The 20,478-nt window shown below is 37.9% G+C and overlaps 1 protein-coding gene across 2 annotated transcripts in view; it reads left to right on the forward strand.

Moving 5' to 3' along the window:
* Positions 1–715: 715 nt before the first annotated feature.
* Positions 716–20,478, forward strand: part of LOC142613099 (uncharacterized) — a 43,075-nt gene continuing 23,312 nt past the window's right edge. The window contains exons 1-8 of one of the 2 annotated variants that reach the window (XM_075785294.1): positions 716–1,858; positions 5,893–6,037; positions 6,858–7,136; positions 7,273–7,440; positions 7,549–7,764; positions 8,378–8,472; positions 9,351–9,525; positions 17,973–18,397. In XM_075785294.1, the coding sequence (XP_075641409.1) occupies positions 969–1,858; positions 5,893–6,037; positions 6,858–7,136; positions 7,273–7,440; positions 7,549–7,764; positions 8,378–8,472; positions 9,351–9,525; positions 17,973–18,397 (2,393 nt within the window). In that variant the 5' untranslated portion in view covers positions 716–968. Of the gene's footprint in view, positions 1,859–5,892; positions 6,038–6,857; positions 7,137–7,272; positions 7,441–7,548; positions 7,773–8,377; positions 8,473–9,350; positions 9,526–17,972; positions 18,398–20,478 lie in introns of those variants that run through there. The other variant, XM_075785295.1, reaches the window with a different exon arrangement.

Consider the following 20,478-nt stretch of genomic DNA (forward strand, 5'->3'; position numbering starts at 1 on the left):
ATGGAGGTTTTTTTCTTTTTTTTCTGCTGTGGTTGGTGGTGGTGGTGAGTGGATGTGGTGGTTGTGATTTGCAGGTTTGGGTTCCGATTTGCCCTCATTGGTGGAGGTTTTTTTTTTTTTTTTTTTTTTTCTCTGCTGTGGTTGGTGGTGGTGAGTGGATGTGGTGGTTGTGATTTGCAGGTTGTGGGTTCCGATTCACCCTCACCGGTGGAGGTTTTTTTTTGCTGTGGGTGGTGGTGGTAAGTGGATGTGGTGGTTGTGGGTGGATGTGGATGTGAAGGTTTCTTTCTACTGTGATCTTCTTTTTCTTTTTTTGTTAATGGTGGTTGTGGTGAGTTTTTGGTGGGTGGTTGGTAGGGTGGTGCCGGCAGTGCTGTGAGAAAGAGAGAGACAGAGGAGAGAGAAAAGACAAAAAAAAATTATTGAAAAAAAATAATATTTAAATAAAATTGTAAAAAAAATAAAAATTTTGATATAAATTATATGGTAAAATAGTGTGTTATATGTTATAAATATAGGTTTTGAGAGGGTAAATACTAAATTATTTACCCTCTTTGAGAATGCTCTTGGCAAATGTAACGGATCCTTTTTAAATTGGAAGAAAAAGAAGAAACGATATCGTTTTATGTCCAACATCAACTCCACTGTCGCTTTCCGTATTTTTCTCCTTCCGCGAAAACCAAATTGGCACGATTAGCACGTAGGAGTAACAGAACAACTAGACACTCATCTTTCAGACACAACGGACATTTCTCTATATGCAACCAATTTCCAAAACTCATTTCGTTGTCAGTTCTGATCTCCCAAATCCAATCCAATCCAATCCGAAACCTCACCTCTGTCTCTATCTCATTCAAGAAACTTCCACCTTCTAAAACCCAAAAACAATACAACTCTCTCTCTCTCTGTCTCTCTCGCAAAACTCAAATCCCTAAACTCCACACTCTCAATCTCCATAGCCTATAGCAATGGACAAAGAGATCGAGATCCTCACACGCCTCGCGGCGAACCACCTCCACCTAGCTCAGTTCGAGCCACTCCGAGCAGTTCTCCTCGCTCTCCGATCCCGGAACCCGGACCTCGCTCTCGCCGTCCTCCAAACAATCGTGGCTCGATCGGGCCGTTTCCAGAACATTCTATGGTCGGACTCGTGTCCATCTCCGCCTCTCCTCACCTACATGTCCACTCTCGAACTCTTGCAGCAATTCGACGACAACAGCAATGCCTCGTCGGCGTGGAGCTTCGATCCCGAAACGCTCCGGCTACGCGCCGAGTTCTTGTTACTAGTTCAGCACCTGATCGACCGGGTTTCGGAGAGCATGCGGAACAATTTCGATCTCCAAAGCTTGGAGAAAGAGGTGTTGAACGAGAGCGAGGGTTACGACGAGCGAGCGGAGGTTTTGGAGAGGGAAAAGTGCGAGGAATTGAGAGATGTGAATGGCGGATTCGATGAGTGTGTGAGGGTTTTGGATAGGGTTTTAGAATTGGGGATTAAGAGGTTGAAGCCAGATGATGTTGATGGTGATGGCAATGATATTGATATGAGTTCAGTTGAGGAAATTGAGTTGGTGTGTTTGAAGAGAGTGATATTGGATTACGCTGATGTTTTCGACGCATTGTGTTGGAATATACAGCGGCAAGTTAGGGGTTGGGAGGGTTTTGATTCTGGTTTAGCTGAAACAACGCGGTCCGAGGAGGAGGGGGAGGATCTGAGGGTTTTGGGGTTGATTCAAAGGAGTGTTCAGTTAGCTCACTTGGATGCTATTAAGGAATGCTTGAAGGAGGGTAATGTAGATGGAGCGGTTCCTCGAATTCGTTTTCTTCACACTGATTATGGTGTGGAAGAGGATGAGTATCGGTATGTATAGTATTTGGCTTTACATCCCTTTTGATGCAATTTAAGACTCTGATTACAGTGTTTTCTGTATTTTTCCCCAATTTTTTCATCCAATGGGAAACTTCAACTCTCTTAGATATAATTTTCACTTTCCTTTTTACTATTTACATCATAATGGAACTTGTGGGTGATTGGAGTTCATTCTTGGGGACATGAAATTGCATGATCATGAACTTCGATCTGCTTTGCATTTGGTTGGAAGCTGGAATTATTATTTGTTTTGAAGTATGACGTTAAGAACTCTGGTGAAATACAAAAGTATCTCATGATTTTTCTTGTTCTTGCTAATGTTGTGAGCATTAAGTTATACTTTTTAAGGCGATATTTTTGCTGCTCTCTTAAGTACCTATTTCTTTTGTTACAGTTCAGAATGTAGTTTATGATTGTCTTTCATTTGTGATGTTTGTTTTTTGCGGGATTAGGTAATAAACATAGATTTAAAAAGTGCAAAAAGGTTGCACCACTGTAGTACACTAGAGGTTGACGTGAAAAATACAACTATACTAATGCCTAAAGTTTAGCAACTCTACCAAATCCAACATAGAAGAAAAAGAAAAACAACTTGTCGCAGCTATCCATTCATATAATGTTCTAACAAAAGCTCTATGTATAGAACTACACTTTGTCCTTCCAATGTTCAATAATTCTGTTCAAGCCAAATACACCACAAAAGACCCAATGGCACAATGTTGTTAATTATAGCATTTTTGTGTTTCCTCAGTCAATCTCTTAAACAAGCCAACAAATGTACCATAAAGTAGGACTACATTGGTTTGGTTTATTTATTTATTTATTTTTGATAAGTACATTGGTTTGGTTTGTAGACTTGCTTAAGAGAAAGGGATTTTGATTTTAACATGGTTCTATGTTTGTCAAGTGCTTACGCACACATGCACATCCTTGGTTACTTTTCGTTGATAAAATGGGAAAGGATGCTACTCTTTTACAGGGAATGTATGCAAGAGTAAAACCACTTATTTAAAAAAAAAATTACAAGAGTAAAACCCAAAAGCAAAAGTAAAGAAAAACAATTAATTTCTAAAGTTCAACATTTTTAGAATATCAAGGAAACTTGCCAATGATGCCAACTAATGTGGCCAATAAGTTGGAGAAACTTAGGAGGGATTTCCTGTGGGGAGGCATTGGTGACACTAAGAAATTCCATTTGGTGGATTGAAGAGCGGTTTGCTCCCCTGTTGAAGGGGACTTTAGTGTCTTCATATCTAGCTGGCTCATCATGGGTGAAGGATGGCGTTGGAATCATCAGTATATCTGTCCTTTCTAGGATTGGGAGTTATAAGATGTTGATACTTCTCTCGGGGTACTATATGATAATTGCCTACCTTGTCTGGTCAAGACCGAGCATTGTGGTTGCCATTGAAGAATGGAATGTTTGAGTGAGATCATAGTATAATGCTTTTAGGGGTCCTACGGGAGTCTCTTTCCCATGGAAGATCATTTGGATGGCTAACATTCCAGAAAAGAGAAAGGTGGCATTTTTTGTGTGGACTGCAGCCCTTGGGAGAATTCTTTTTTTTGATAGGTCGCCCTTGGGAGAATTCTAATAGTGGATAACCTTCAGAAGCATTACATTTTAATTTTTGATTGGTGTTGTGTGTGTAGTGGGGAATCTATAGATCATTTGCTCTTCCATTGCTCTATTGCAGCCGGTATATGATCCTTTTATCTTTACTTTGGTTGGGCATTGCTTGGGTGATGCTCAAATATTTGATTTAACTGTTGGAATGCTGTCAAGATCGGTTTTAGCGCCTTAGAGGAGCCAAGGTGTGGCGAGCCTTGCCCTTGTGCATCATGTGGAATCAGTGTCTTGAAAGAAACAGACGGGTCTTTGATGGCATCAAAGTTCCTGCCCATATCATCAATGAGCGTATTTTGCAGACATTGTTTGATTGGATACATGCTCCAGGCTGCAACCCTTCATGTCTTTTGTTGATTTTATTGACACTCTTTCATTTTGAGTTGTATTCTTTGAATTCAGCTAGTACACGTCCTTTGTGTCTTTCCCTTTTCCTTTTCTAATACAATTATTACTTATCAAGAAAAGGAAACTTCCCAACGAGCTCTAACTCAAATGGCACCTCCTTTTTGTGTAAGAGTAAGGTGGAGGGTAAGGTCTTGGCTTCAAGACCCACTGCGTCAATGTGTAACTTAAGCTCCGTTTGGGTAGTGAGCGTTTGCGGCTGCGTTTAGAGTAGTTACGTTTTTTGGCTTTTTTTTTTATTTTAAATTTTTTTTTAAGTCCAGCGCTTGTTGCACTGTTTATGTCCCATGAACAGTTCAATCAGGCCAATGAACAGTAAATTCATTAATGAATAGTAAACAATATATATATTTATTGTTTTAAGTTTTCAACAAAATAAGTAGTATCCAAACGCACACTTACTAATTAAACAAGAAGAAGAAGAAAAAGAAAATCCAGGAAGCTTGTTTAAGATGCATGGCCTTAGTCCACTCATGGAGAGGCCTTAGGAATAGATGCTTCAATCTCTCTACCATTGCCTCTCTTCCCTACCTACACAAATTATCTGTTGTGAGGATATTTCCCATCACCTCTATCCATTCAAAAAAAGCTCCTCTTGGCAAAGCTTTAACTCTCCATCTAATTCTTCAAGGTTATTACCCCCTTCCCCAATTTCAAAACTCTATGATAAAGTTTTTACTTAAAAACCTGGCTTGTTGATGGAAGCCAAAATCAAGAATCCAAATCATCCTAGTTAATTTAATCCGAACTATGTAAAGGTCCTTTAAAATGAAGTGAAAGAGGGTTCCAATGAATGCCACCATTTGTCTAGTCTAAGTAATTTGCCACCTTTACGCCTGTATCCCTAATGTTATAAAATTTGAGATATGCATTCTCAAGGAAAGTGTCTCCTCACCAATCACCATTCCAGAATTGGATGTAGATCCATTCCGGCCTTGAACTGAGTAAACCTCAAAAATTTGGCCCGCCCATTCCCAACTTGCTTCCATAGACTCATTCCATATGACGTTAATGGTTTGATACAGATCTTGTGTATGGGAACCATTTCCTTTGTTGAATAAAAATATTTTACTTATATATATATATATATATATATATATATATAAACCCACTCCATATGGTCCTCTAACAATATCTGAACACCATCTACCCCAAGACAATTGTAATCTATTTACTTTTGTAAAGATTACCCTCTCTTGTATATACCTCCACAGCCATTCCTAAGTGGTGTTTGGTTGAAAACCAGTAGCTTCCTCCCAAGCCACCTGATGAAATGGAATTGCAAATCACATTCCAATTTACTAGATGGCTTGGGATTGTGAATCTAAAAATCATTTATTGGTACATAACCTGACTGAGGTAAATCCATGACTTCAATTCTTTTTTTCTAGTCTGACTAACCAACCACTTGAAACCTTGAATTGCCTTGTCTTATGACTCATTGATCAAATAGATTAATTTTTTGAAAGAACTGTTCAAGGAACATGTGATTCTTTTTCTCGCTACCAGTTGATCCCAGACATATTCCTCTCGTTCCATCAACCAATCTTATTGAATCTTTTAACACCTCTCCCATGCCTTGCCATGGAAAGTTATTTTGGAGCTTTTCCATTCTATTCTCTGCACCAACTGGCAATGGAAAGAAGGAAAGACAATAAGTTGGGAGGGTAGACAACATAATTTTTATAAGAGTAATTCTTTGACAAGTGCATTTTCATGCTATTAATGTTTCATGAGCTTTGGTGATCTTGATATGACTACTCATTTTATTTTGAAATTAAGTCCTTGAGAATTGTTTAAAATTTTGTTTGTTTTATCTTGCAGTTTGGAAAGGAGACCTTTGTTGACATCAATCTTTAATATTTTTGCTTATTTCTCAATAAGATCCATGTCTAGTTTTTTGTTTTCTTGTCCTATCTCTTGAGAAACTTGTCTATATGTTTTGCTTCTCTTCTAGATATTTATTTGCATTTTCCTTTCTTGTACCTCACAGCATGGTTTTGCAAGATCTAATCAGAAGTGTTTCGTCAAGAAAGGGTATTTTTGGAGACTCATGGCATGCTGTGCGAGAAAACTTTCTAGGGATCTATGGAGAAGCTCTCTCATCAAATTGCAGAGATCTCGTTCAAATGATTCAGGTAATAACTTTGCCCTTTTCTTGTAAGGGGTCTGATTGGTAGCTTCTTGGCCAGCTATGGCTGGCATGATATCAACATTAATTTTCTTTCAAGCAGATGAGTGAATCTGGTATTCTGGTAAGAGTATATGGTGACTATAGTATTTTGTTCAACCTATGTCAGATTTCTAGGAGGTTTGAGGGCTGTGAGTCAATCCCCAAATCCTGGGTAACTTGGTATTATCTGGCTGGTTTTCAATTTTTTTTGCCTAGTGCACCTCAGGTCAAAGTGAACTTAAGTTAGAATTCATGTGAACTGGTTTAGCAGTATGTAGCTCACTTTGTTGAAGTCCCAGAATGTCCCCTTGGCTCATATGTGTATGATTCTGTTGTTATTTTGATGTTTGAAGCTAAAGACTTGCAATGCAATGTACATTCTAAATAGATTGTCTTTAGACATTGTTAGTAGTGCCAAAAGTTGTCTCTAAGTGTACGTTTGGGTAGAAATCATTTCTACCCACGTCTGCGTTTTTTGGTTTCAGCGTTTTTTTTTTTTTCCTTCTTCTGTGGCGCTCACCATACACTGTTCATTGGCCATGAACAGTGATTTTAGGCCAATGAACAGTGATTTTAGGCGTGAACAGTTTTTTCACATTAAAAAATTATTTTGCTACAGTATTTTTCAGTTTTCAGTTTTCAGTTTTCAGCCGTATCCAAACGGACCCTAAGCACATTCTCTCGGATAAAGTTGAAAGATGATGAGTTTGAACATTATCCATTATTGGCTAATACATATTGTCAATTTTCTTCCTTGAAGATGTATTTGACTTGACTTGCTGCAGGTGATTCAAGATGAGTTTCTTTCTGAAGAGATTGAGACATATAAAGCTCTTGATGACAGCCAGATTCCACCTCCTCTTGAGTGCTTTCAAAGATATCTTGCAGAGTTGAAATCTGATACAAATATATATGAGAAGACTTCATCGTTGAATGTGGCAGTCAGTTCTTGCATGAGAGATATGTACCATTATGCTCGTGTTTCTAATTTACATGTACTTGAATGTGTCATGGATAGTGCCCTATCTGCTGTGAAGAGGGAGCAGCTTCAAGAAGCTAGCAATGTATGTGTCCAGTTTTATCTTTAAATTGAATATGTGAGTATGAAATCGATGGTTTGCGTTATTGAAATTTAATTTCCAATGCTGAATTGATGGTAGCTGTACTCTTACAATCCTTATTGGTCTGGTTATGTGGCAGGTTCTTATGTTATTTCCTCGACTTCAGCCCTTGGTGGCTTCCATGGGTTGGGATTTATTGTCCGGTAAAACAACAGCACGGAGGAGTTTAATGCAACAGCTGTGGACAAGTAAGTCTCAGGTACTTCGGCTGGAAGAATCTTCACTCTATGGTAATCAATCAGATGAGGTAATAACTTTTCCTAAAACTTTTATGGGTACAACTCTTTTTGATACAAGATGATCACATACATAAAAGATCATCAGAAATATATAATTTGTTTATTGATCTTGGCAGATATCTTGTGTGGAACATCTTTGTGATAATTTGTGTTATCAGCTTGATGTTGCCTCTTTTGTTGCCTGTGTCAATTCTGGTCGATCATGGAATTCAAAATTCTCATTGTTGTTATCGGGAAAAGAACAAATAGCATTAGCAGAGGAAGTTGCCCAGTCAGACTCTTTTGTTGAGAACTTTGTGTTGGAAAGACTCTCTGTACAAAGTCCGCTTCGGGTAAGAATGTATGTACTTAATTGACTTAGAAATGCTAGGCAATATTATCTACCTATCTGAACTGGATGTTCACTTGTACTGAATATACACATTAGAGTATGTTGGGAAGTTTAGAGGTAGAGGACAGTTAGATGATCAAAGCTGGGGAGGGAGAAGAGGAGAGGAGAGGGAATAGTTATCAAATTCATTTTTCTTATCAAAAAATGTTATCAAATTCATTTGTTTGGATGTTTTAAAAAATAAAATAGGAGAGAGAGGAGAAGATATATCTTGCTTTGTCTTGTTATAAGGGGGAAGAGGAGAGCTTAAAATATTATATGAGTTTTACAATACAGTGAGACAAGTGATTTAGGTTTGTTTAGACATTATTGAAATTTTGATAAATTGTTAATGGTAAAAAGGAAAGTTCAGAAAAATTCATTAAACAATGTATCATCTCCCACCAAATTACCCTATTTGAGAAAGTTTTTTAAAAAAGTGAATTTGAGAAAGAAGGTATCCCTCCAAATCCTCTCAAATATTCCCCTATATATGTATTATTTCTTCTTCTTTTATTATTATTTTTGTTGTAATTTTTGAAGTTTTAAGTTGTGACACAGCATCTTTTCTGTAGGTATTGTTTGATGTTGTTCCGGGCATAAAATTCCAGGAAGCTATTGAATTGATCAGCATGCAGCCAATTGCTTCTCCCACAGATGCTTGGAAGAGGTGTTTATGCAAATTCCCTTCTGAACTTGGTTATATTGATTCTTTAAATTAAGATTTAAAAAAACAAATAGTAAGTAATGTAATTCTATTAAAAATCAAATATACTTTATGTTCACGATGATGAACACAAAGTGTCAATACAAAAGTCTCAAAAGGAAAATCTAAGAGAAACTTGAAATTCTAAAAGAGAAGAGTAATGTGTGAAACCCCAAATCCAGGACCAATTGAAAAGAGTATGAAAATTTTTAATTGATCCAAGCAGCTCTGTCTTCAAATGTACATCTATTCCGCTCCTTCCATACAAGCCACATCAAACATGCTGGCACCATGTGCCAAATATCCAAACCATGTTTACCAACCCAATTTCTCCAGCTAAATAACAAAGAAGCAACATTCCCTGACATAACCCACTGTAACCCAAACATCTGAAACACATCACCCCACAAAGCATAAGCAGTGTCGCAATGAATTAAAAGGTGGTCCACCGTTGCTCTATTGTTGCGGTTTATACAACACCAATTAACCAATGACAAACCCCTCTTTGTAAGGTTATCTAAAGTAAGAATCTTTCCCAAAGCTGCTTTAAATTAAGAATCTGCACTTTTATGACATGATTAAAAAAAAAAGATCTGCAAATGGTAAGCACAACTAGTTCTCATATGATAACACTCTAAAAGAATTGTTTTCCAGTCTCAATATTCATCAATATCTTTGTGTCATTAAGTCTGGGGCATATATATTTGTCACTGATACCTAGATATGCACCTGATATTTTCAAGCCATTTTAAAAAAAATTGGTTCTCCTTAATTGCTTCTAATATGCTGATATTTTTCTTTTCTTCTATTATTATTATTTTTTTTTTGGGTGGGGGTGGTAGAAAGCAAGATGTTGAACTCATGCACATGCGTTATGCTCTGGAATCAGTTGTTCTTGCATTAACAGCAATGGAAAGGTGTACTGGTGATGAAAGAGAAAGTCATCTTCAATCGGCATTATGCTATTTGAAAGACCTGCAGAACCATCTGGAAGCTATTAATAATATTGCACGCAAGGTCAGTTGCTCATCTTTATGAACTTTTTGCACTGTGGTTTCCTTTTTGTGTTCTCAAGGCTGTTGTTATCTTCATACACTCTTGCATGGCCATTTCAATATGCAAATTTCAAACAAGCACCTGTGGGTTGTTCTTGGCTGAAAATGTAGCATTTTGTTGGTTTTGCATAGTATTTTCAATCTTTGAAAAACCTAAGTATAATAATAATTGATTTATCACAAGGATAAAGGGGAGAGGGAGTTGAGGAATTTGATTTCCTTGGTTAATTATGATGGGAGATAGTTTTATTTGTTTGCATTTCTGAGGTTGTGGTAGGGAGTTTACAGTTTCAATGAAGTTGAAAATGGTGTCATGGAATGTTCGAGGATTGAATGATTTGCGGAAACGTTTGGTAGTTAGAAATTTATTATGGGAGTGGAATTGTGATGTAGTTTGCCTTCAAGAAACTAAGCTTGCGGGCATGGATAATCAGTTGATTTGTAGCTTGTGGAGTTGCCCCTATGTAGATTGGGTAGCTTTGGATGCGGATCGGACAGGGGGTGGGGTTTTGATGATGTGGGATAGGAGGGCTTTAGAAAAAGGTGGAGGTAATGGTGGGTAAATTTTCCGTATCAGTCTGGTGGCAGGGTATGGGGGATGGTTTTATTTGGGCTTGTTCTGGAGTTTATGGCCCGAATGATAATAACTTGAGGGGGCATATGTGGGATGAGCTGATTGGAATTCAACAACTATGGGAAGTTCCTTGGTGTTACATAGGGGATTTCAACCTTGTTCGTTTTCCAAGTGAATGGTTGGGGGGTTCACGCCTTACCTCGGCTATGGAGAATTTTTCTGAGTTCATTGAGGAGCTTAGTTTGATAGATTTGCCGTAGGAAGGAGGGAGTTATACTTGGTCTAGTTGTTCGGATCAGCCTTTGATGTCTAGGATAGACAGGGCTCTGGTATCTCCTGATTGAGAGGATCACTTTTTGGATGTGATCCAGCGGGTTTTACCTCGTCCTATTTCAGACCACTTCCCCATTTTAGTGGAGGCAGGAGGGATATTAAGGGGAAAAAGTCCTTTTAGGTTCGAGAACATGTGGGTAAAGATGGATGGGTTCAAAGATAGGGTTCAGTCTTGGTGGAATCGTTATTCCTTCTCAAATACTCCCAGTTTTGTACTTGCCAAGAAACTGAAGGCTTTGAAGGAAGATATTATTCAGTGGAATCGTAGGGAGTTTGGAAATGTCGAGCGTCAGAAAAAAGCATTGTTGGAGGCCCTGAAATTATTGGATGCTAAGGAAGGGGAGTATGGCCTTTTTGAAGTTGAGATAGGTGAGAGGGCTGTGTTGAGATCTCAAATTCATAACCTTCTCTCTTTGGAAGAAGTCTTGTGGAGATAGAAGTCGCGGATACTTTGCATTAAGGAAGGAGACAACAATACCAAATTCTTCCACAAGGTGGCCAATTCTCGTAGAAGGTTTAATCATATTAGTATGTTGGAGGTGAATGGGGTTATTTATGAGAGCGAATTCGAGATGGCAGACCAAGCTGTACAGTTTTATAAAAACTTGTACAAGGAGACTAAGGAGTGGAGGCCTTTTGTGGAAGGTTTGGAGTTTAATAAGATAGAGGGGTTGGAGAGGGATTGGCTGGAACGGAGGTTTGAAAAGGAGGAGGTTCTTCGAGTTGTCAAAGAGTTGGAAGGAGATAAAGCTCCAGGTGCTGATGGTTTCTCTATGGCCTTCTATAACCATTGTTGGGGAGTTGTGGAAAGAGATGTCTTAGCTGTGTTTGAAGAGTTTTATTAACACAATAAGTTTGAAAAATCTCTCAATGCAACTTTCATAGCTTTAATCCCTAAGAAGCATGATGCCGCCAACATTCGAGACTTTAGACCTATTAGCTTGGTGGGGAGTGTTTACAAGATTTTGGCTAAGGTCTTGGCAAACCGCCTGAGAGAGGTTTTGGATCAGCTGATATCTGAGTATCAGAACAGTTTTGTGAGTGGTAGATAAATACTTGATTCAGTTCTTATTGCTAATGAATGTGTTGATAGCAGGGTGAAGAGTAAGATTCCGGGGGTTATTTGTAAATTAGATATTGAGAAAACCTATGGTCATGTGAACTGGGAGGCTCTCCTAGATTTGTTGAAGAGAATGGGATTTGGGGTGAGGTGGTGTAGTGGATCCACACTTGCATATCCACAGTCCAATTCTCTGTCCTATTTAATGGGTCTCCAGCTGATTTTTTTGGGAGTTCGAGGGGTTTGCGACAAGGGGACCCTCTATCTCCCATGTTGTTTCTGGTTATGATGGAGGTCTTCAGTAAGATGATGAAAAGAGTTGAAGGGGCTGGTTTGCTTCGAGGTTTTAGAGCGGATGGTAGACGGGGTGGAGGGGTATGTGTCTCGCATCTTTTGTTTGCGGATGATACGATTTTATTTTGTGATGCAGATGAGGAGCAGATCCTACAGGTTTGGATGCTTCTTCTTTGTTTTCAGGCAGTGACAGGTTTAAAGGTTAATACGCTAAAGAGTGAGATGGTTCCCATTGGGGAGGTTCCTAATGTCCATGTTTTGGCAGAGTTTTTGGGTTGCCGGATTGGGTCTTTGCCTATGACCTATCTTGGTATGCCATTGGGGGCGTCACACAAGTCCCTTGTTGTTTGAATTCTATTTTGGAGAAAATTGAGCGTAAGTTGGCTGGATGGAAGAAGATGTATCTGTCAAAAGGTGGAAGACTAACGTTGCTTAAAAGCATATTATCTAGTCTTCCTACATATTATTTATCTCTTTTTACCATCCCTACTCATGTGGTCAATAAAATTGAGAGGTTGCAAAGGGATTTCTTGTGGGGGGATTCCAAGACACATTTGGTGGGATGGGACAAGGTGTGTGCACCCTTGGAAAATGGTGGATTAGGAGTAAGGAAATTAACTACTTTTAATAAAGAATTAACTACTTTTAATAAAGCCTTATTAGGAAAGTGGTTATGGCGGTTTGGAATTGAGGAGACAAGCCTGTGGAGAAGGGTTATTGCTCTAAAGTTTGGGGAAGAATGGGGGGGGGGGGATGGACATCTAAGCTAGGAAGAGGGGTACATGGGTGTGGCTTGTGGAGAAGTATTCGAATGGGTTGGGAGGAATTTAGCAAAAATATTCGGTTTGAGGTAGGGGTGGGAAATAGAGTTAAGCTTTGGATAGATCAATGGCGTGGGGATTCTCCACTTCAATTGACTTTTCCGAGTGTGTATGAGATTACCTTCAATAAAGAGGCATCTGTGGCCTCTTCTCTTGAACGGTTGGGGATAGAGGAATGGAGTAGTTGGGATGTTCATTTTATTCGAAGACCAAATGATTGGGAAACGGGTGGTGTGGATGATTTTCTCTGCACCTTGGGTTGGATCATCTTTTTTTTGATAAGTAACGAAAATTTTATTAAAAAATGAAAAATAGCCATCTTGAGTATATTGGGAATGTACTATGGGGGTATAAATCAATAACCAAGATTACAATGATCAAGTAAAACAGGAAGGGAAGAACAAGAAAAATGACAAAATACCACACTCCAATTGAGGAGAGTGTGTAAGAAAAAAGACTTAATCTCTAATATAGAGCGTTCACAACCCTCAAAGCATCTCGCATTCCTTTCGCGCCAAATACACCATAACAAGCAATGATGCACAATTCTCCACAACTCTATATTTCTATGTCTTCCAAACTTACCCTGCCAAGACTCAAACAACTCAATAACCTTCTGAGGCATAACCCAATGAATTCCAAACAAGCAAAACACCAACGACCACAACTCACAAGCAATGGGGCAATGAAGAAGAAGATGATCCACTGACTCCCCACAATTCTTACACATATAGCACCAATCAAGAACTAGCACACGTTGTTTGCGAAGATTATCTGTTGTTAAAATCTTACCTAAAGAAGCAGACTATGAAAAAAAAGCTACCCTTGGAGGAACCTTCGATTTCCAAATCAACTTCCAAGGGAAGGATAAGATGGTAGGAGGATAGAAAGAAAAATAGAATCCTCTAACCTCAAAACCTCTACTCCTTGCTGGCTTCCAACACAACCGATTCGGACCCAATCCCCGTACCGTCGAAGAGTAGACCATATCCATAAACTAATCAAAGGATTCTTGTTCCCAATCTTGTGGAGGACAACGAAATTTAGCATCCCAATGAATCCTCCCACCAGATCAACACATAACCTCCGCTACTGAAGAATCCTTTGTTCTACTAATACAATAAAGCTCCGGAAAAGCCTCTTGGAAAGTATGATCTCCACACCATACATGCTTCCAAAACTTCACTCGAGTACCATCCCCCACATCATACAGAAGTAGTTTAGAAAAACTCATCCAACCACTCTTAATATGTCTCCACAAACTAACACCATAAGCACTGGTCACCTTTTTCGTGCACCAACCACCCTAATCATTCCCATATTTCACTTCAATAACCCTCCTCCATAGAGCATCGGTCTCCATGCCATACCTCCATAACCATTTTCCTAACAAAGCAGCATTAAAACTCCTCAATCGTCTAATACCCAACCCTCCAACCTGCAGCGGCTTACAAACTTGAGCCCAACTGACCAAGTGTAATTTAGAGTCACCATTAATACCACTCCACAGAAAATCTCGTTGTAACTTCTCCATACGATTTGCCACCTTTCCCAGGTAAAGGCAGAAGGGAAAGGAAGTATGTAGGTAAGGAGGAAAGAGTACTTTTAATAAGAGTTACTTTACCCCCCTTAGATAGATACAACCTCTTCCACCCTGCTAATCTCCGTTCCATTCTCCAAAATAGGATTCCAAATTGACAACTCCTTAAATTTAGCTCCTAACGGTAGCCCCAAATATCTCAAAGGAAGAGAGGATTGCCTACAACCCAGCATCCCCACCAAAACATCCATATTGTAGACCACCCCTATAGGAACCAACTCAGATTTCCCCAAATTAATCCTTAAACCTGAGACCTCCTCAAATCGAGCCAGGATTGCTCTCAAACAAGCTATATGCGTAGGATCAGCAAACAAAAGATGAGACACCATCACCGAGTTACCAGTTGTATTACCTACAGAGAAGCCTGAGAACTGACCAGTAGTAGCAGCCACATCCAACATACGACTCAAACCCTCTATAACAATATCAAATAGCAACAGAGACAAGGGGTCCCCTTGCCGAATCCCCCTAGAACTAACAAAGAAATTAGAAGGACTACTATTGATCAGAATGGAGAATTTAACAGTAGAGATGCAACACATTATCTATTTTCTCCATTTCTCTGAAAACCCACAGCGCTGAAGCATATACATTAAAAAACCCTAACTCACATGGTCATATGCCTTCTCCACGTCCAACTTACACAACACTCCTGGAACACCTGACTTCAATCTACTATCAATACGTTCTGAAGCAATTAAAAAAGAGTCCAATATCTGTCTACCTTTCACAAATGCATTCTGAGAATTTGAAATAAGCCCATGTGCCACCCTTCTGAGACGATTGGCCAACACTTTAGAAATATTCTTATAAATCCCACCAACTAAGTTAATAGGCCGAAAATCCTTGATCTCCACAGCATCCACCTTTTTGGGAATAAGAGCAAGGAAAGAAGTATTAAGGCTCTTCTCAAACACAGCTTGAGTATGAAAATTTTGAAACACTGCCATAATTTCAGCCTTCAAAATACACTAGCAAGACTGAAAGAATGCCATAGAAAAGCCATCCGGGCTAGGAGCTTTATCACCCTTAAAATCACTAATCACCCCAAACACCTCTTCCTCATCAAATGGCCTATCTAGCCAAAGTGCATCATCCTCCGAGATACAAGAGAACTCCACATCATCTAATAAAGGTCTATGAGCCACAGTTTCAGCATATAGCTGCCTATAAAAATGAGAAATACAACCTTCTATACAACCTTGGGTTGGATCATCTGCTACTTTATTGTGGTAAGGCTTATAGATTGTAGAGTTTGGTGTTTAGATCTTTTGAGATTTCTTGGGTTTTGCCAAGAACGGTTGCGGATACTCTCTTTGGGTGGTGGAATTGGCTTGGAAAATATTTGTCTAGTATTTGGAATTTAGTTCCTTTATGCTTAATGTGGTGCATTTGGAGGGAGCGAAATTGGAGGACGTTTGAGGATATAGAAAGTACGGATGCTCAACTTTTGGCCTCTTTTAGTGGCTCTCTGTTTGACTGGTCTAAGGCTTGGGGATTCACCTCTAGTGACTCTATCCCTATGTTCCTTAGCACTCTCCTTTATAATTAGTATCTTTTTTTTCCTTTTTCTTTCTTCATCTTTTCTCTTTGTCTTATGTTTTTCTGCATAAGGTAGTGTTCTTGAATATATATCCTTTTTACTTATCAAAACAAAAAAAAATATTAACTTCACCATGAGCTGTTTTATATCACATCTTGGTATCATTATCAGCCAAGAACAGCTCATGGTGATATAAAACAGCTCATGGTGAAGTTAGTAATATATGTGATAAATCAATTATTATTATACTTAGGTGAAGTTAGTATCTTGCTAATTGAACCCACGCATATTGCTAGTGGATCCAATATGCGTGGGTTCAATTATTATTATTATGCTTATGCGTGGGTTCAAATATCCAATATGCGTGGGTTCAAACTTCAAAGATCACATGTTTATCTGGTCTCACTAGCAAAATTTTGGTCTTTGGACCCACGCATATTGGAGCCTAAACCAGATAAACAAGGAAGCCATCATAAATTCCTCCCAATGCCACTTATGTTACTCTAAATTAGTAGTAAAATGTCGATATTGTAGTAATTGATTCCACAAATTCATAAGATTACCATAATACTCAAACAAGCGTTCCCCAGATTGTTTAGTGGTGGAAATTTTTTCATATAGCTCTAAAACTTAAGAAACAATACTCTGATGAGAAAAAGATTTTGCAATAGAGTCCCAGATCTTCTTAGAAGAGTAATAAAATTCAACTGTAGTAGCAATTTGAGGTTCCATGCTATGCTACAACAATCTCATAACAACTGAATTCTCACTCATCCAGTTCTCATAAGGTTGATCTTTCTTATCGCAGGAGGTATTTGTCAAATATTTCAACATTCATTTCCCTGGTAGAAAGATTTTCATGGCTTGTGCCCAAGTCAGATAATTTATAATATTCAACTTTTTCAATGTAATAGATTTAGATACATCATCATCCTTGAGCAGTAATGTTTTTCTCTCAGCCATGACAATTAATTTTTCTTTAGTTGTATCAAACACCACTAATCCAGGGTAGAACACTATTGAAAATCAGCACGTTAATAGTCAATCAACCCAAAACAAAGAGGAAAACTACCGAATCCCAGCACTTGCATAACCCCAAGCCCGAAAAAATACCCAAATTAGCCAACATTCCCAAAAAGTTAAATTGTAACAAAACTTAAAAAATTTCTATTTTCAAGGCTGGTCAAACTTCCCTAAGTCATAAAACAACTCAACTTTAACAAATCAGCGAAGGAAAAAAAATTATAGAATAAAAAATCTTTGAAGAACTGAATTGTTGACATGCTCCAAATATACAGAATCGTTTGCCAAACTCCATAAATTAGCAAAGCAACTATCACCTAAGGCTTCCTCAGTCTTATTCAGCTGCCATGGGAGTAAACCCAAGCAACAAAACCAACAAGCAAACGAAAAACTGCAAATTGAAAAAAAATAGTGTCAAAAATATAAAAATAGAAAATAAAAACTCACACCAAATGACTTCAAAAATATATGGAAAAATCACCATAATTATCATGAGAGGCTGGTGATGCAGATCATGTGGTTGCCAGAATCTAGCGATTGTGTTGGTACTGACATTAGTGATGATGTTAATGTACGGATGATGACCTTTAGATGTTCTAATGCATTTTAGGTTGGATTAGTACACTCTGATGCCTAGAGATAGCAGAAAAAAATAGAAAGAATGGAGAGAGGGAGAGAGAAAAGGTCTAGGGATATGTTAATCAGTCCCTCACCTTAGCACATATTTATATTTGGATTTATGACATGATTACAAGTTGTAGTAACATTGTTTGATGTGGTGTATTTGAAAGGAGAGAAATAGTAGGTGTTTTGAAGACAATGAACGTTCCATGCCTGATCTCAAGCTTCTATTTTTCAGAACCTTATTGGACTGGTTCTCTGTGTGGAGAAACCAACCTTTTTCTTCTATTTTGGATTTACTTGATTTATGTAACGTTCGTATTTGATATGTTCTCCCCTATATACTCCCTGTGTACTTGGGTGTCTCTCTCTTTTTGATATCAATAAATCTTTATTACTTATCAAAAAAAAAAAAGTTGTAGCAGCATATATTTAATGTTTTTTAGTTACTTTTTTTTATTACTTAAAAAATGTTTTTTAGTTACTTTTCCTCATTTTTAATATGGTATAAATTAATGTGGATTGTATTCAATGATGCAGATATTGATGGTGAATGTCATAATTTCTCTTTTACATATGGATGATCTTTCTCTGAATTTGACGCATTGTGTCTCCCCAGAGAGAGATTCTAAATCATGCTACACCCATGCTCGGGAAAATTATGATCTCACTCCATGTGATGGAGGGAACGAAATGGTTATATCTTTCATGGGGATTCTACTTGATATATTAAATCGCAATCTTCCATCAGCTGTGATTGAACTAGAGCAAGCATTGAGTGAGGGCGTAATAATGGGTGGAAGACAGGCCTTAGAGTGGAGAGTCTCAATTGCTAAACGTTTCATTGAAGAGTGGGAATGGCGGTTGTCAACTTTGCAGCGCCTTTTACCATTATCCGAACGCCAGTGGAGATGGAAGGAAGCATTGACTGTATTACGTGCAGCCCCCTCAAAGCTACTCAACCTGTGAGTTAAATAAACTCTTTTCTGAAATTCATAAGATGAGTAACTGGTTCTTGCTCATGATATGCATGCTATGTATCTTATTGGGTAATTCTAGTATGTCAGATGGTGGAATATAAAGCAAGTTTTGTTGCTCTAGGCCCTAGGTTAAAATTTGTCAATTACGTCTAGTTAGACTTCACAATTTTGTCCCGTTGAAGTGCATATTTTATGATCCTCTGCAATGTCTGCACTCCAGATTTCCAATATTTGGTTGCTGATAAACAAAGTAATAAAATATAGTGGATAATAAAAAATTTTAATGTTTGATATTAAGTTACTAAGAAAAGAGGATTCTCAACTCATCTATGATAGGGAATTGTGTAGTGGTCAGGAATTCTTAACAAGCAAATCTTTGAAGTTGTAGTATTCAATTTTCTGTTTCTTTTACCTTTGATTTATTCACTGCCAATTGGAACATAAAGGTTCATTATTTTTTATTGGTTGTGGTAGTCAAATTCTTAACTTGGGTTTTGGTTGTGTACAGATCTGGGCATCTTTTGTTGTTTAAACAAATTTGTTCCGTATAGTGTCAAGATCAAGTTACACCACCTTGTGTAACTCTTCTTTTTATTTTTTATTTTTTTATCAGTAAATAAAAACTTTATTGAAAAAAGGAAAAATACAAGAGGGAGAAAAACTACTTCCTTTGTACACAGGGAGTGTTCAGGAAAGCAAAAGCCTACCCAAAATTACATAAATCTATGAAATCTAAAATAGAAGGTATTGCAAGACCACTTAAAGCAGTCTAACATTCAAATAAAGACACAAGGAAAACGCTCTTCAACTCGATAATAGAATGCTCCTCCCCTTGAAAGATTCTATTATTCCGTTCTCTCCAAATGTTCCACATAATATACTGCAGAATAACATCCGAAACAAATGCTGACCTGTGTCGCCCAACACCTCTATGCCAACGAACAAGCAACTCAACCACTTGTTTAGGCATAACCCAAGCTATGAACTAAATACGAAGGACCATAAATCAGAGGCAAAAGGACAGTGAATGAGCAGGTGGTCCACTGATTCTCAATCATTCTTACACATACAACATCTTGTGTAACTCTTCCGTAATATTACATAACCTAATAAATTTTTATTGGATTAATATTTTGAAAATCGTAATGTTGAATTACATGTTCTCTATGTTGTTAACACATGCCAAATTTCATGTCTCTCTACTTTTTGATCTATAAACTCATGTTCTATATATAATTTCAAAGTTTAAAAAATTTGAATTTTAAACATTTTATAGATGTGATAGTTATTATTTCTTATTGTCTTGATGATTTGCATGCATATAGGGTATAAGGTCGAAGGAGACAATGTAGTCCAATGGTGGATTTGTCAAAAAATACATCCAATAAAAAATTATTGAGCAGTGTAATTTTGATAAAAAAGTTACCCCAATTGTACATTTTTTTTGATAAGTAATAGAATTTTATTGAATGAAAAGGACTACTCTATGTTCACGATGATGTACATAGAGCACCTAGAAAAAATACAAGCATTTTAGTTAGAAGATCTAAGAGAAAGCTTGAAATAAAAAATCGAAATGCAATTGGTCAAACCCCATGTCCAAGCCCAATCAAACAAGGTATAGAGCAACAAAGACTTCAATTGATAAAGAGATCTCATAGTCTCCTCCAAATTTATAGTTATTTCTTTCCCTCCACACTAACCACATCATCTAACCCGTCGCCAAATTCCATACATCCGAGGAATGTTTTCCAAATCAATTGCGCCAGCCAAAAAGAAGGGATGCTACCTTGTTTGGCAACACCCAGTGAATCCCAAAAATCATAAACACTCAATAATGCATAAACAATCTCACATTGGATCAAAAGATGATCTACTATTTCCCCACTACAATGACACATACAACACCAATTGACCAACCATAAACCCCTCTTACTGAGGTTATCAATTGTGAGAATCTTACCACATGTAGCTGACCACAAAAAGAATGACACCCTCTTAGGGACCTTAGTACACCAAATACTTTTCCATGGTAAAGAATGAGTATTGGTTCCACCAATAGCACT

Source organism: Castanea sativa, chromosome 10, assembly GCF_040712315.1.
Source record: "Castanea sativa cultivar Marrone di Chiusa Pesio chromosome 10, ASM4071231v1".
NCBI classification, from domain to species: domain Eukaryota; kingdom Viridiplantae; phylum Streptophyta; class Magnoliopsida; order Fagales; family Fagaceae; genus Castanea; species Castanea sativa.